Source organism: Delphinus delphis, chromosome 9 (genome assembly GCF_949987515.2).
Source record: "Delphinus delphis chromosome 9, mDelDel1.2, whole genome shotgun sequence".
Taxonomy (NCBI): Eukaryota; Metazoa; Chordata; class Mammalia; order Artiodactyla; family Delphinidae; genus Delphinus; species Delphinus delphis.
Window position 1 is genome coordinate 38,267,491 of NC_082691.1, and position 12,694 is coordinate 38,280,184.

The window sequence follows — 12,694 nt, forward strand, 5'->3', positions numbered from 1 at the left end:
GGATTTCCACCAGAGGCTTACTTTGGCAGAGCTATGCTCCGGAGCTGGTTGAAGGTAATGCTTTCTCGGTCAGGAAATGAAAGGTTTAAGAGTGAGCGAACTCCAGGAGTTTTCAAGCCCGGCACAGGGCCCAGGGTCCCCTGTCTTAGTTACTGAGCCCTGATCACCATCTAATGCTCTGTTTCTTTCCCACTGGCAAAGCAAAGACCCGCAGGACTGTGAAAGCTCAGCTCAGATTGGCTGCTTGGAATTACAGTTCAGAATATTATTGCAAATCAGAAAACAGTTTTCTTTCTGTGTCTAATATAAAGATATCCTTGTTGCTTCTTCAATCTTTAAATTCATGGGATAGGCTGTACAAGGAGAGATCTGGTTGCTTTCCTGAGGCATTCATGAACAGGGACACTGAAACCTCTTGCAAGGCATTCCTTGCTGAAGATAAGAAGACAGAGATATAATGAAAAGTGAGAAGTTCTGGTTTTGAAGGATGTGTGTGTGTGTGTGTGTGTGTGTGTGTGTGTGTGTGTGTGTGTCTCCAAATGATCAATGTCCTCGGTGGTTAGCTTTCTATTTTGAGGTGGTTTATGCAGGCAGTTTGCAGATCACAGTCTATTCAGTAATGAAAACTCAGTACAGTGAATCTCAGAAAGTCAGCTCAGAGCAGGATGTTTGTACAGCAGGAGTTTTATTCGGCTCCCTTGAGTCATTCTGCCATAAAACACGTATAAGATATCAATAGCTCCAGGGCTTTCCTGGTGGCGTAGTGGTTGAGAGTCCGCCTGCCAATGCAGGGGACACGGATTCGTGCCCCGGTCCAGGAAGATCCCACATGCCGCGGAGCGGCTGGGCCCGTGAGCCATGGCCACTGAGCCTGCACGTCCGGAGCCCGTGCTCCGCAATGGGAGAGGCCACAACAGTGAGAGGCCTGCGTACCACAAAAAAAAAAAAAAAAAAAAAAAGAAGTCTTTGTACCAAAAAGGCTGGAAGACTTGGAGCACACTTGTTTCTTTAAAATGCTGGATAGGGCTTCCCTGGTGGCGCAGTGGTTGAGAGTCCGCCTGCCGATGCAGGGGACACGGGTTCGTGCCCCGGTCTGGGAAGATCCCACATGCCGCGGAGCGGCTGGGCCCGTGAGCCATGGCCGCTGAGCCTGTGCGTCCGGAGCCTGTGCTCCGCAACGGGAGAGGCCACAACAGTGAGAGGCCCATATACCGCAAAAAAAAAAAAAAAAAAATGCTGGATAATAAAAATTGTTATTGGCATTTCCATATCTTTATGGGTATAGAAAACGAACAAAGTGTATCCCTGTTTTTTGGCTTTTGTCTTTTTTGAGTGAGATGTTGTGTGGCTACGTACTATAACACAGGTAATAATTGGTCAGTTTAATACAAGGCATCGTCTGGATTTGGTGACTTAGCAATGTCTTTTTTTAGAATTGGCTAATGCTTAACAAAGGTTCCCACTTGCTCTATCAGAACATGAGAAACTTTACTCCCTAAAAATACTAAGCATTGATGGTCCATCCTGCTTCCCTTGCAGAGTTCAGTTGATTTAATTTGAAACATACACGAATATTAGAGTTAGGTGTTTCTTTTTAGGAAATTTCAGTCTTTGGCTTTATTGGCATCCCAAGTATCCAGCTTTGCATGTTATGGTCCCTGGATAACCCTAGTGATTGGCTAGTGCAATTCACTTTGCTAGCTAGCTAGCTCACTTCCTCACTCATTCATGGATCTTACCTTGTCATTCACTTTGCCATTCATAAGCATCTGCTTCACAGTAGTGTAACATTCCCTGAGAATTAAATTTGGAATACTGGGAAGGAAAAAAAAATAACAAAGAGACATCCATGGGGTTGGTTTCTCTGTGTTATGAGTCCCATAGAATATTTTTTGTGCACTGAAGTACATGCCTACAACCACCTACCCTAACAGGCCTGCACTGAGAGTCAAAGAATTAGTTCACTGAAAGAAACCTGCACTGATGTATTTTAACCAATATATAGAATTTGAGTAAATATTACACTAGGGAGAGAGTTTTCTGGGTGCAAGTTTTTAGTTAAAAGATAAAGCTGGCAGTTTCTAAATGAAATAAATCATTTTACTCAGATCTTATTCTTCAATGGCAGTGTCCTCATTTTAACAAAATGTTAAAGAAGTATGTATGTTTAGGGTAATTTTTTCAGGATGGGAAGATGGGAGCCAGCATTGCAAAATGGCACAATCCAAAAGCCTTGGCTCTATGCCCATCTCATGAGTCTTCACTTCTCTGAACTTCAGATTCTTCATCTACAAAATGAGACAATGGGGAGGTGGGAAAAGAGGATATAACCCTTAAGGTGTTTTCCAGTACTACAATTTTTTAAATATAAATTTAAAAGCAAATTCCCTTAGCTATAAGAATATATACATCTATCTACTTATTTTCTTAAAATATATCTATTTCTATATAGATATATATCTATAGAAATATATCTATTTCTATATTGTCGATTTCTATGGAGATCTTCATATTTTATCTATAGCATATAGAGGTAGAAGATGATATAGATAGATAGATAGATGGTAGATAGATATTCATACTATGTATTCTTAGGAAAATTCTGTGGAAGGTAGTTTTTGACTCCAATTGCACGTGTTCAATCTCATCTAAGCCTCAATTCCTGTTGTATCCCATGGTTGTGCTACAATCTGAAGATTTCAAACACTGCTAATTCTCTTTTGTTTTATTGACTTTTTGCTCATCTGTTTGTCTTCCATATCAGATTTGCCATGGAGAAGATTTCAGTGTCAGCATTCTTGCTACTTGTGGCCCTCTCCTACACTCTGGCCAAAGAAACCACAGTCAAACCAGGAGCTAAGAAGGACACAAAGGACTCTCAACCCAAACTGCCCCAGACCCTCTCCAGAGGTAGGAGTCAGCTTCTTGTCGGCCTCCAGTTATACTCAATTGGTAAAGATTTAACACTCAGAGCCGAGAGTTGTGTGCTGAGCATATTTTTTATGTGTTGGTCCTAGATTGATACAAGTTTATCATTGTTTCTGCTTTCTCTAGAGGTTTTTGCTCTTCTTTAGCATCAAGTACATACTGATCCCAGCTTTACCAGTGCTTTTCAACAGCTTTGGACCTGAGAATATAATCACTTTAAATATACTGGTTCATTTTGTTCTAGGTTGGGGCGATCAACTCATCTGGACTCAGACATATGAAGAAGCTTTACACAAATCCAGGACAAGGTAAAGACAAGTTTTACAGAATTCCCTCGAAGCTCTCAAGAGCACCATCTAGTGATCTTTAGCTACACATGATATCCTACTCATTAAAGATGATCCAATCTCTCTTTGTCTCTTAAAGCAATAAACCCTTGATGATTATTCATCACTTGGACGAATGCCCACACAGTCAAGGTAATTTATACTTCTAAATATAATTTCCTTTATAGGCTTTTAGCTCTAGGGCCAGGGTCCAGCTCACTCATCTTTACATCCTTAGCACCTAGCACAGCTGAATTTAAAAGAATATTTTATGTAGTAAAAACATATTTTAAAGGAACTTCAAATATTTCCACAGTTTGTATTAGCCATTGGTTCAAATTTTGAAAAAACAAGCTCTAGAATTCATCCTTGACTTCTTGTTTTCTCTTTCATCTCATATCCAATACATCAGCAAATACCATTGCTTTATCTTCAGCATCTATCTGAAAGCCAGCACCTGCCTCATGGGCACACCACCTGTGCAGTCACACAGGACCCAGTGCTTCCTATGCTTGTAAAGCTCTGTTGTTGCTGTCTTAAAATTCGTAATCATTTTTGAACAAGAGGCTCCGTATTTTCATTTTGCAATGGGCCCCATATATTATGTAGGTCCTGCCCAAATCCAGCCACCTCCGATTGCCTCACTGCTACTGCCCTCATCCAAACCAAGTTTAGATCTTGCCTTGAGCTGTAACAGGCACCTACCTGGTCACCCGACAGTCAGTTCTCCACACGGAAGCCATCATATCCTAACACCCATGTGCTCAAGTGGCTTCTCATCACAGGTTAAAATTAAATCCAGATTCCTGATCATGGCCCGAATGGCTGGACATGACCTGGCCCCTGGCTGCCTTTCCTTTCTTACCACTCTCGCCGTGTTTTCCCTCCACTGCATCTAGCCTGGCCATTGTGCTTTCCCTCAACGCATCCAAACCCATTCCCAGCTCAGGGCTATTGCTCTTGCAGTCCCCTCTGCCATGTGTGACATATCCCTAACATCTTAGAATGCAGCACCCTCTCATTTCTATGTCACCTCCTCAAAGAAGTCGACCCTAACCACTCTGTAGCTTTTAAACCTCTTGCTTTACTTTATTTTTCTTCAAAGTACTGTTATCTCCACCTAAAATTATTTCCTTGTTTATGACCTGTCTCCTACACAAGCATTTGAGCTCTATGAAGCAAGCACATTATTTTTTTTTCCCCCACTGCTCTATTCCCAGTACATGAAACAGTCCTGCCACATAGTAACCACTCAGTAAATATAGGTTAAAAAAATTAAGGGATGAATGAATGAATGATTGGATGGGTCAGTAGCGAAGCAAAGCTAGTCAATGGCCTAGATATTACTTCACTAACCATTTGCAGAAAGGGTGGAGTTGAATATTATATTACAAATATAGTTCAACTTCAAATCCAACGGAGAATAATGGTTTTAACTGGTGATGAAATGAATGCTTAACAATCTTTTCTTTACATTATAGCTTTAAAGAAGGCATTTGCTGAAAATAAAGAAATCCAGAAATTGGCAGAGCAGTTTGTCCTCCTCAATCTAGTTGTAAGTTTACTCTTCATCCTGCCATTTCTCTGTGGCTTACAATTTGAAATGGATGGTTCATTTTCCCTATACATCTTAATCATACTGCATTAACGGGGATGTGCTCCAAATATCTCATCTCATAGATTACAATGAGGAAAGATTTTATTTCTTGCATGTCTACATTTTTATTTAGCAATTAATAATTTTAAGTTGTCTGAAAAATACTCTCCTGTGGTCCAGAATTTCTCTGCTGCTGTAATAAGTGGGACGTTTTTGTCATTAAAAATTCCTTGCTGTGCCCCTTTCACCTGCAGTCCTGGCTGCTCTCCACCCATTCTTAGTCCGTGTGCCGTCTCTCCCCAGAAGAGATGGCTCTCCAGGCGTCCAAATCTAATCCTTCCACACGTGCTGTGGCCTCATGCTTTCCTGTCCTACTTCACCATCACCACCCCTCCTGATCGTCAAGCTTTCTGCCTTTACAAGTTCTTCTGCTTGGTATACAAACGGTATCCACTTTCCTTCCGAGAGCAAACAATCAGTAAACTACTCAGAAAACTCCTCTCCCTAACTGTATGTCCCTGAAGCTTCTCTCTGTCATCCTCTTTCCAGGTTGACAAGTTGGCTTTTTCAAGGGGCATCCACGCCAGCGGTTCTTCCTCACCTCCCTTCCAAGGCACCTCTTCCTCTTTCTACCCCTTAATATGAGTGACTTCATGAGTCTCTACTTGACCTACTTCTCTTTTTATATTCTATATTCCCTATGGACAATTTCATCGGCCATTAATCAATGCCTGCTTACCGATAACTCCCACATCTTCCCCAAACACGCAACAGCTTCCAACTTATGCACACAGCCTAGTTCCAGAAATCTCGTAATCAGCTTCAACTCGACACGTTCAACACTGAATTGATCAGCGAGGCCCAGGTTTTTCAAAAAGCTCTTTTTTCTCTATTCCTTATTCCATTAGAGTGTTATTCTAGATGTGAGCCTCCCACTCACCTCCGGCAGTCAAGAAGCCCTGCGGTTCTAACTTCGAAATATTCCTGCTATTGGTCACTTCCCTATCAGTTGAGGACCGCTGTTTTAGCCTAAGAGTTTTTCACCTTGCCTAGCTTACTGCAGTATTACTAAGTGGCTCCCTGCCTACAAAATAAATCCCATCTAATCCCACATGATTGTCGGGGGTAATCACTCTAAAAACCAAACTGCAATCATGGCGCCTCTAACACCCCTCCAGTGGTTCTTTTTTTCTATATACTTTTTCTTTTTATTGTGATAAAAGTCACATAATATACAACATAGTATTTTAACCATATTTAATTGTACAGTTCACCGGCACTAAGCACATTCACATTGTTGTGCAACTCTTATCATCGTCCATCTCCCGAATTTTTCACCTTCCTAAACTGAAGCTGTGTCCCCGTTGAACACTAACTCCCCATTCCCCCCTCCCCCCTCCCCACACTGTCCCCCTTTGTCCCCTGGCATCTACCAATGTACTTTCTGACTCTATGAATTTGACTACTGTAGGTACCTCACATAAGTGGAATCAAACAGTATTTGTCTGCCCCTAATGTATACTGGAATGCATTTCTAAGGTTAACTTAATATGTGTCCTACAAACAGATTGGACCTTCTTTTTTCTTCCCCCTGTGCTATATAGTAGGCCCTCACCAGCCATCTACTTCATACGTAGTAGTGTACATTTTTATGTCAACCCCAATCTCCCAATCCATCCCATCCCCCTCTCCCCACTTGGTGTCCATATATCTGTTCTCTATGTCTGTGTCTCTATTTCTGCTTTGCAAATAGGTTCATCTGTACCATTTTTCTAAATTCCACATATATGCGTTACTATATGATAGTTGTTTTTCTCTTTCTGACTTACTTCACTCTGTATGACAGTCTCAGTGGTTCTTATTTATTTATGAGCAGACGTAAACACTGTGGCATGGTGTGCAAGGCCAGTCACAAGCCAGCCCCTGAAGTAGCTTTCTAGCATCTTCTCTCACTACCGCCTCAGGTATCCCTATCCTTTAGTCCCATCCAAACACTTGGTTATATAAAGTGCTAGGCCTTTCCTCTACCTTTGTATAATCTTCCCCCCTCCACTGCCTGGAGTGACCTCCTTTTCTATATAACTGACTCCTATTTACTTTTTAAAGATTCCTCTTTACCCACTTCAGAAAGTCCTAGCGGAACCTGCAGATAAAGCTAAATGTCCTGCTCTGGGCATCCAATGCCCCTGTATATCCTTCATCATAACATTTCACCCCCTGGATCCTAAATATTCCTTTTCCTACCTGTATCTCCCTGTTAAACAAAGAAAATTAAAAAATGATAAATGGATAAACGAATTCTCAAGATAATCCTGTTTTTGCAGATTCTCTAAAAATGACTTTCTTTTTTTTTTCATTATGCTAGCTCCTCCTACCTCATCCAAGCTCCTTCCCCAAACACTGTATTCCTTCCAAATTCTCCCTTACTGAGTTTTCTGGCTCTTTGTTCACCACATGCATCAGCTTTTTACCTCATGTTCTACCTCACAGTCTGCTCTGTCTTATTATTTCATGCATGTAACTTGTCTCCCCATCTATATTATAAACTCTCTGTGTTAGAGATGTGCCTTATAGTGTCTTAAGATGCCTAGCCCAGGGCTTCCCTGGTGGCGCAGTGGTTGAGAGTCCACCTGCCGATGCAGGGGACACGGGTTCGTGCCCCAGTCCGGGAAGATCCCACATGCCACAGAGCGGCTGGGCCCGTGAGCCATAGCCGCTGAGCCTGCGTGTCCAGAGCCTGTGCTCCACAACAGGAGAGGCCACGGCAGTGAGAGGTCCGCGTACCGCAAAAAAAAAAAAAAAAAAAAAAAAAAGATGCCTAGCCCAGGAATGGACACACTGTTTTAACAAGTTTGAAATAACTGAAGAATATAAACAAACTGAAAGCTGCTTTTTTTTAAATCTTAGTATGAAACAACTGACAAACACCTTTCTCCTGATGGCCAGTACGTCCCCAGGATTATGTTTGTTGGTAAGTAAAAGTGACAATGAGATGAAACACACCCTGAACATTACACAAGTGCCGCCACATCTCTGCCTCTGTCCTCCACACTGTCACGTGCTGCTCCACCATGGCCAAGGCCACGACGAAGCTCTACTGGGGAGGTTTAACTTTCAGCTTCACAACCGATTTTCATTAGGAAATGCAAGCTTCTACCTATTTCCATACATGACATTTTTTCTTCATCTGCTAATTCTAACTTCTCATCTTCTGCCACAAGTACACCTGAGAAAGAAGCACCCTGTTAACTGTTTAAACGTATTAATCATGTCCCCGAATTGTATCAGGTCTGTAAATATTTAATCAGGCAAACTTTTGATTCCTGTGCTGGATTTTTCTTTCTGACATTTTCTGATCATTATTTCTAGGCAAGTTATGAATATGGGCTGAAAGAAACAAAAATCAAAGGAGACATGCTCCTTCCGGCCACTGGTACTTTTCACTTTTCACAGCTGGAAAGCTTTTCTGCTTCCCCCCTCGGTACCCCCAGGTCACCTGGTTAATCACTGTCATTCACTGACCTGCTCAAACTCCCACGATGTGCTCTTGTGGCACCATGTTCCTCTCAATGGTCACTCTTTCCTCAGTCTTAATTTTGTATTTATTGGGTGATTGTTGGATAAATATTGCCCCCCATGTGGCAGGGACTAGATCTTCTTCAGCTCGCCATCATATTTTCAGCATGACCCTGTGGTAGGCTCGCAATAAGTATTTGTTAAATGACTGAACAAATGAATTGAGTTTGGCTTTGATCGAAGTGATACTGATAAAAGGGCAATCCATAATTAAATCCGTCACATAGCAGAGCTCACTCTGATCGAGCAGATCACCTCTGTAAGGCATCCAAGTTCACACTAACCTATAAAACGGGGGCAAGAAAAAGTGAAGGGAGAAAAGGAGGAAGGCTGAACTAGAGCTAATCTTACAGATTTGGTTTTGTTACGATTTAGAAAATTTAGACCCTTAAATGAAAGGGCCCTTATAGGTCATCCAGTCACACCCTGTGCAGGAGTTCTTTTCAGAGTGCTCCTGTCTAAGGGCTTTTTAACCCCTGTTCAATTCCTTTCGTCATAAGAACTAGGTCCCAGGCAGCTTGCTCCTTCCGGCTCAGTAGTTCTCCACGAGGCCTGCACATGTGAATTGCCTGGAAGATCTTAAACATCAAGCTGCCCAGGTTACACCTCAAACCAATTAAATCAGAATCTCAGTGGCTAGGACGCAGGTGGCAGTCTTTGAAAGCTCTGCAGATGACTCCACTGTGCAGCTGAGGCTGTAAGCCAATGCGTGGGAGGTGAAAAAGCTTTTCTGATGTCACTGTATTATGAAGATGAGACCCTGTGTCTGTATCCTCTACACCGAGCAGAAGTAGAGTAGGTCTTAAGTCTTTCTTGAACAAATGAAAGTCCTGTAATTTAAGTCTGCTGGTCCTAGTCCAACATTCTGAAACGACAGGGATTGTCCAGCAAGTTCAGGTGACAGACTTGGCATCCATGTGGCTGGGCCTCATCTTTCCTCCTCATCTAATTCTCAGGACACGGCCCATAGCCTCCTTCAATCACTTATCTCAAGGCAAGGTTGCTAGGCCTTTGCATATCCTACTACCTCCCTTCTGGATGCATCTTATTTATACCTGTTTTTTCCTCATTAACTGATAACTTCAAGTAAATATAAAACACACACACAAAAAAAGGATTTAAACCTTTAGGAATATATGTATAAGGGAAGATGCCTAAATCTCTATTTTTAAAATGCAGCTACTTAACAATAAAGTAAAAAAACTACACACTTATTTCACCTTGGCTGGTCTTAAGGGCTTGCATTCTTTTATTCATTTAAAAAACAAACCAAAAAAAACTTTGGTTTGGAAAACTAGCATTTGATGTGAGCTCCTAATTATCCAGGTTGCTCTTGGTAACATATTTCAATTACAATATAATCATTTCAAAAATTTAAAATAATTCTTTAGTAGAGAATGCCAATGTTTTCACCAAAAAAACAAAACACCATCCCAAGGATGTATATTATCCTATTTTCAGGTTACTATAGATAGGACAGCAGGGTTCTTAACCTTTTCCACAAATAGCACTGCACGGCTGTTGAATGCTCCCAGTTTGGCTTTGGGTACCAGCTGCAGAGGCCAGGTTGCAGACTGGATGGAGTAGAATCTCAACCAGCAGGACACATTGTGTTCTTTTCATGGGATGTGGATAAACATGTAGGCTTCATCATGCAATAGGGGTTATTTTGAAACATAGTACTCCATTCCCTTTGGCTTTTTCTTTGTAGACCCATCCCTGACAGTTAGAGCCGACATCACTGGAAGATACTCAAATCGTCTCTATGCTTACGAACCTTCGGATATGGCTCTATGTAAGTGTTACCTCCTTTGAACATCTGTTTCACTGCTGTACTGGAAGGAGAGCTCACATGGGGAGGGGAGAAAAAGCTGTGCTCAGAGACCCCAGAGAACCAGTCTGACCCTAACTGGCCTTGTGTCCTCCAGCAAATTACATTCAAGCATTGATGTCACTTTTTTAAAAACTCAATTAAAGATGAGTTATTTAGATTAGGTATCTTTTCCCCTAGGAGAATCCTAGGACCCTATTACCTCCTTTTCAGGTTTCTCTTAGGCTCACTTAACTCCTTCTACCACAGACCTGAGCGCAACAGTAATCGTACCATTACAATAGCAATAGTAGCAATCTCAATGCTTTGTTCAATGCTTTTCTCCAAGTAACAAAAGTGAAATCATTTAGTCCAGCTTATTAAAGTTGAATTCAAGTTCAATTTTAAAGATCAGTAGGAAAGATGGTTCCAAATATTTGCCAAGATACTGACTTCCCCCGGGGTCGCCATAACATGAAAAAAAAAAAAAAAGTGTGAGACTCAAGGCAGATGAAGAGCCTCAATGGGAGACTGTACCTAGCTGTGACATCTAATTAGTCCTTCTGGGAAGAAAATTGAGTCTTGTCATAAGAACCAATTCACTCAATGACTAGTGACTATGTAGACCTGCACTGCCCAATATGTCAGCCATTAGTCACATGTAGCTGTTTTAATTAAGGTTTTAAAATTCAGATCCTCAGACACGGTAACCACATTTAAAGTACTCAGTGAATAGGCACTGACTATTTTTCATCATCACAGAAATTTCCGTTGGGTGGCACCAACCTAGAACGTTATGCTGGGAAGGATTATGAGGTTGTGTCTGGGCAGCAGGAAAGAATGTCCCGGTCCATTATCAATGTCTCCAGTAGGTTCTGGGTGCGCCAAGGGAAGCACATTCCAAATGTATTGACCATTCTTGAGATAACAGTATAGATCTTAATAAGACTTTGGGTTCCTTAAAGGCAGGTATTCCGCACAGGTAATATCACCGTGCCTTGTAAAAAAAAAAAGGCAGTTAATAAACATTGGAAGAGAACTAGATTATAATAATAAAAGCCGTTTCACATACTTTTAGAAAAAAATTTACAAGGTTCCCAACATTCATGCTATATCTATCAATGTGATTTCTGATGATGTGCTGATTCTCATAACTTTTTCCCACATTAGTGCTTGACAACATGAGGAAAGCTCTCAAGTTCCTGAAGACTGAATTGTAGAGAAAAAACAAAATCTGCAAGCTCCTCCCTTTGTGTTGGGCCTTGAGACTTGGAACCAGAGGAGATTTTAGAAGACTGTGGAGAAGGCAGAAGCACTGGTGAACCTACTGATTAGATGATGGGTTCATGTTACATCAGCTTTTTTTAAAATTTTGTCTTAAGTATACATGCATGAAAACAATATCTTATACTACGATAGTGAGCCATGATTTTTTTAAAAATAAATCCTTTTAGGGGTGTTCAAACTGTTCTTTTTTCCCCCAATTTGGTCTTTCACAGAAAAGCTATTCTGTTCGTTCACCAAATAGGATTTTCAGACACACAAAATGTTCCAAAAGAGGACAAGACAAACCTAGTTCAAGCAACAAAGCCCAAAAACAAAGTTATCATCTCATCTCGCTACAGTTTCTCACTGGGTGACTAAAAGTAGACATGAGCTTGAACAACAGAAGTATCAAACAATACGCTCTAGTGTGAAAGAATATCTACAAAGGCATCCCAGGAAAATCAATACCTAATTGAAGACCCCTCCTCACCCTGGCCAGAAACCCCAACGGACACTCTTGAATTTAGCAACCCAGTTTTAGTTTAGATTTTGCTCTCTGAGAAAGCCTCTGGCAGGTAGCTTTCTCCTTCAGAAGACTAATTTTGTAAAAAAAAGTTCATTCAGGGCTTCCCAGGTGACGCAGTGGTTGAGAGTCTGCCTGCTGATGCAGGGGACACGGGTTCGTGACCCGGTCTGGGAAGATCCCACATGCCACGGAGCTGCTGGGCCCGTGAGCCATGGCCGCTGAGCCTGCGCATCCGGAGCCTGTGCTCCACAACGGGAGAGGCCACAGTAGTGAGAGGCCCGAGTACCGCACAAAAAAAAAAAAAAAGGTCATTCAAAGAACATCTGTATCCTTAAACACACCCTAATGAAATTGTGAAAATTAAACTCATAATATATTTGTTTTCTTAAGGTTTTAGAGTACTGGCCGGGAATAAATTCAGTTGATATGTTCCCATCTTCTTCACCCAAATGTGACCTGCTGGGTCAAGAGCAAAGGGCACTGACATCATGTCCATGGGGTAGAGATCAGAGGTTACTACTTATCTTTGGAAGAGGTGAGAGAGGAGGTGCCATCAGATAGGGGAGCAGTTAACTACTTTTAACTCTTTATTCTGCTGACAAAAGTTAGAACCATGTATTCACTACTTCACTACATATTTACTCTCACGTTCATTGTTAGATAAA

At 41.5% G+C, this 12,694-nt stretch overlaps 1 protein-coding gene across 1 annotated transcript; it reads left to right on the forward strand.

The window, feature by feature from the left end:
• Positions 1-1,242: 1,242 nt before the first annotated feature.
• Positions 1,243-12,181, forward strand: AGR2 (anterior gradient 2, protein disulphide isomerase family member). Its single transcript, XM_060020419.1, has 7 exons — positions 1,243-2,910; positions 3,173-3,236; positions 3,355-3,407; positions 4,736-4,809; positions 7,759-7,822; positions 10,139-10,222; positions 11,408-12,181. The coding sequence occupies exons 1-7, from the start codon at positions 2,772-2,774 to the stop codon at positions 11,455-11,457; spliced, it is 528 nt and encodes a 175-aa protein (XP_059876402.1). The 5' UTR covers positions 1,243-2,771; the 3' UTR covers positions 11,458-12,181.
• Positions 12,182-12,694: the final 513 nt, after the last annotated feature.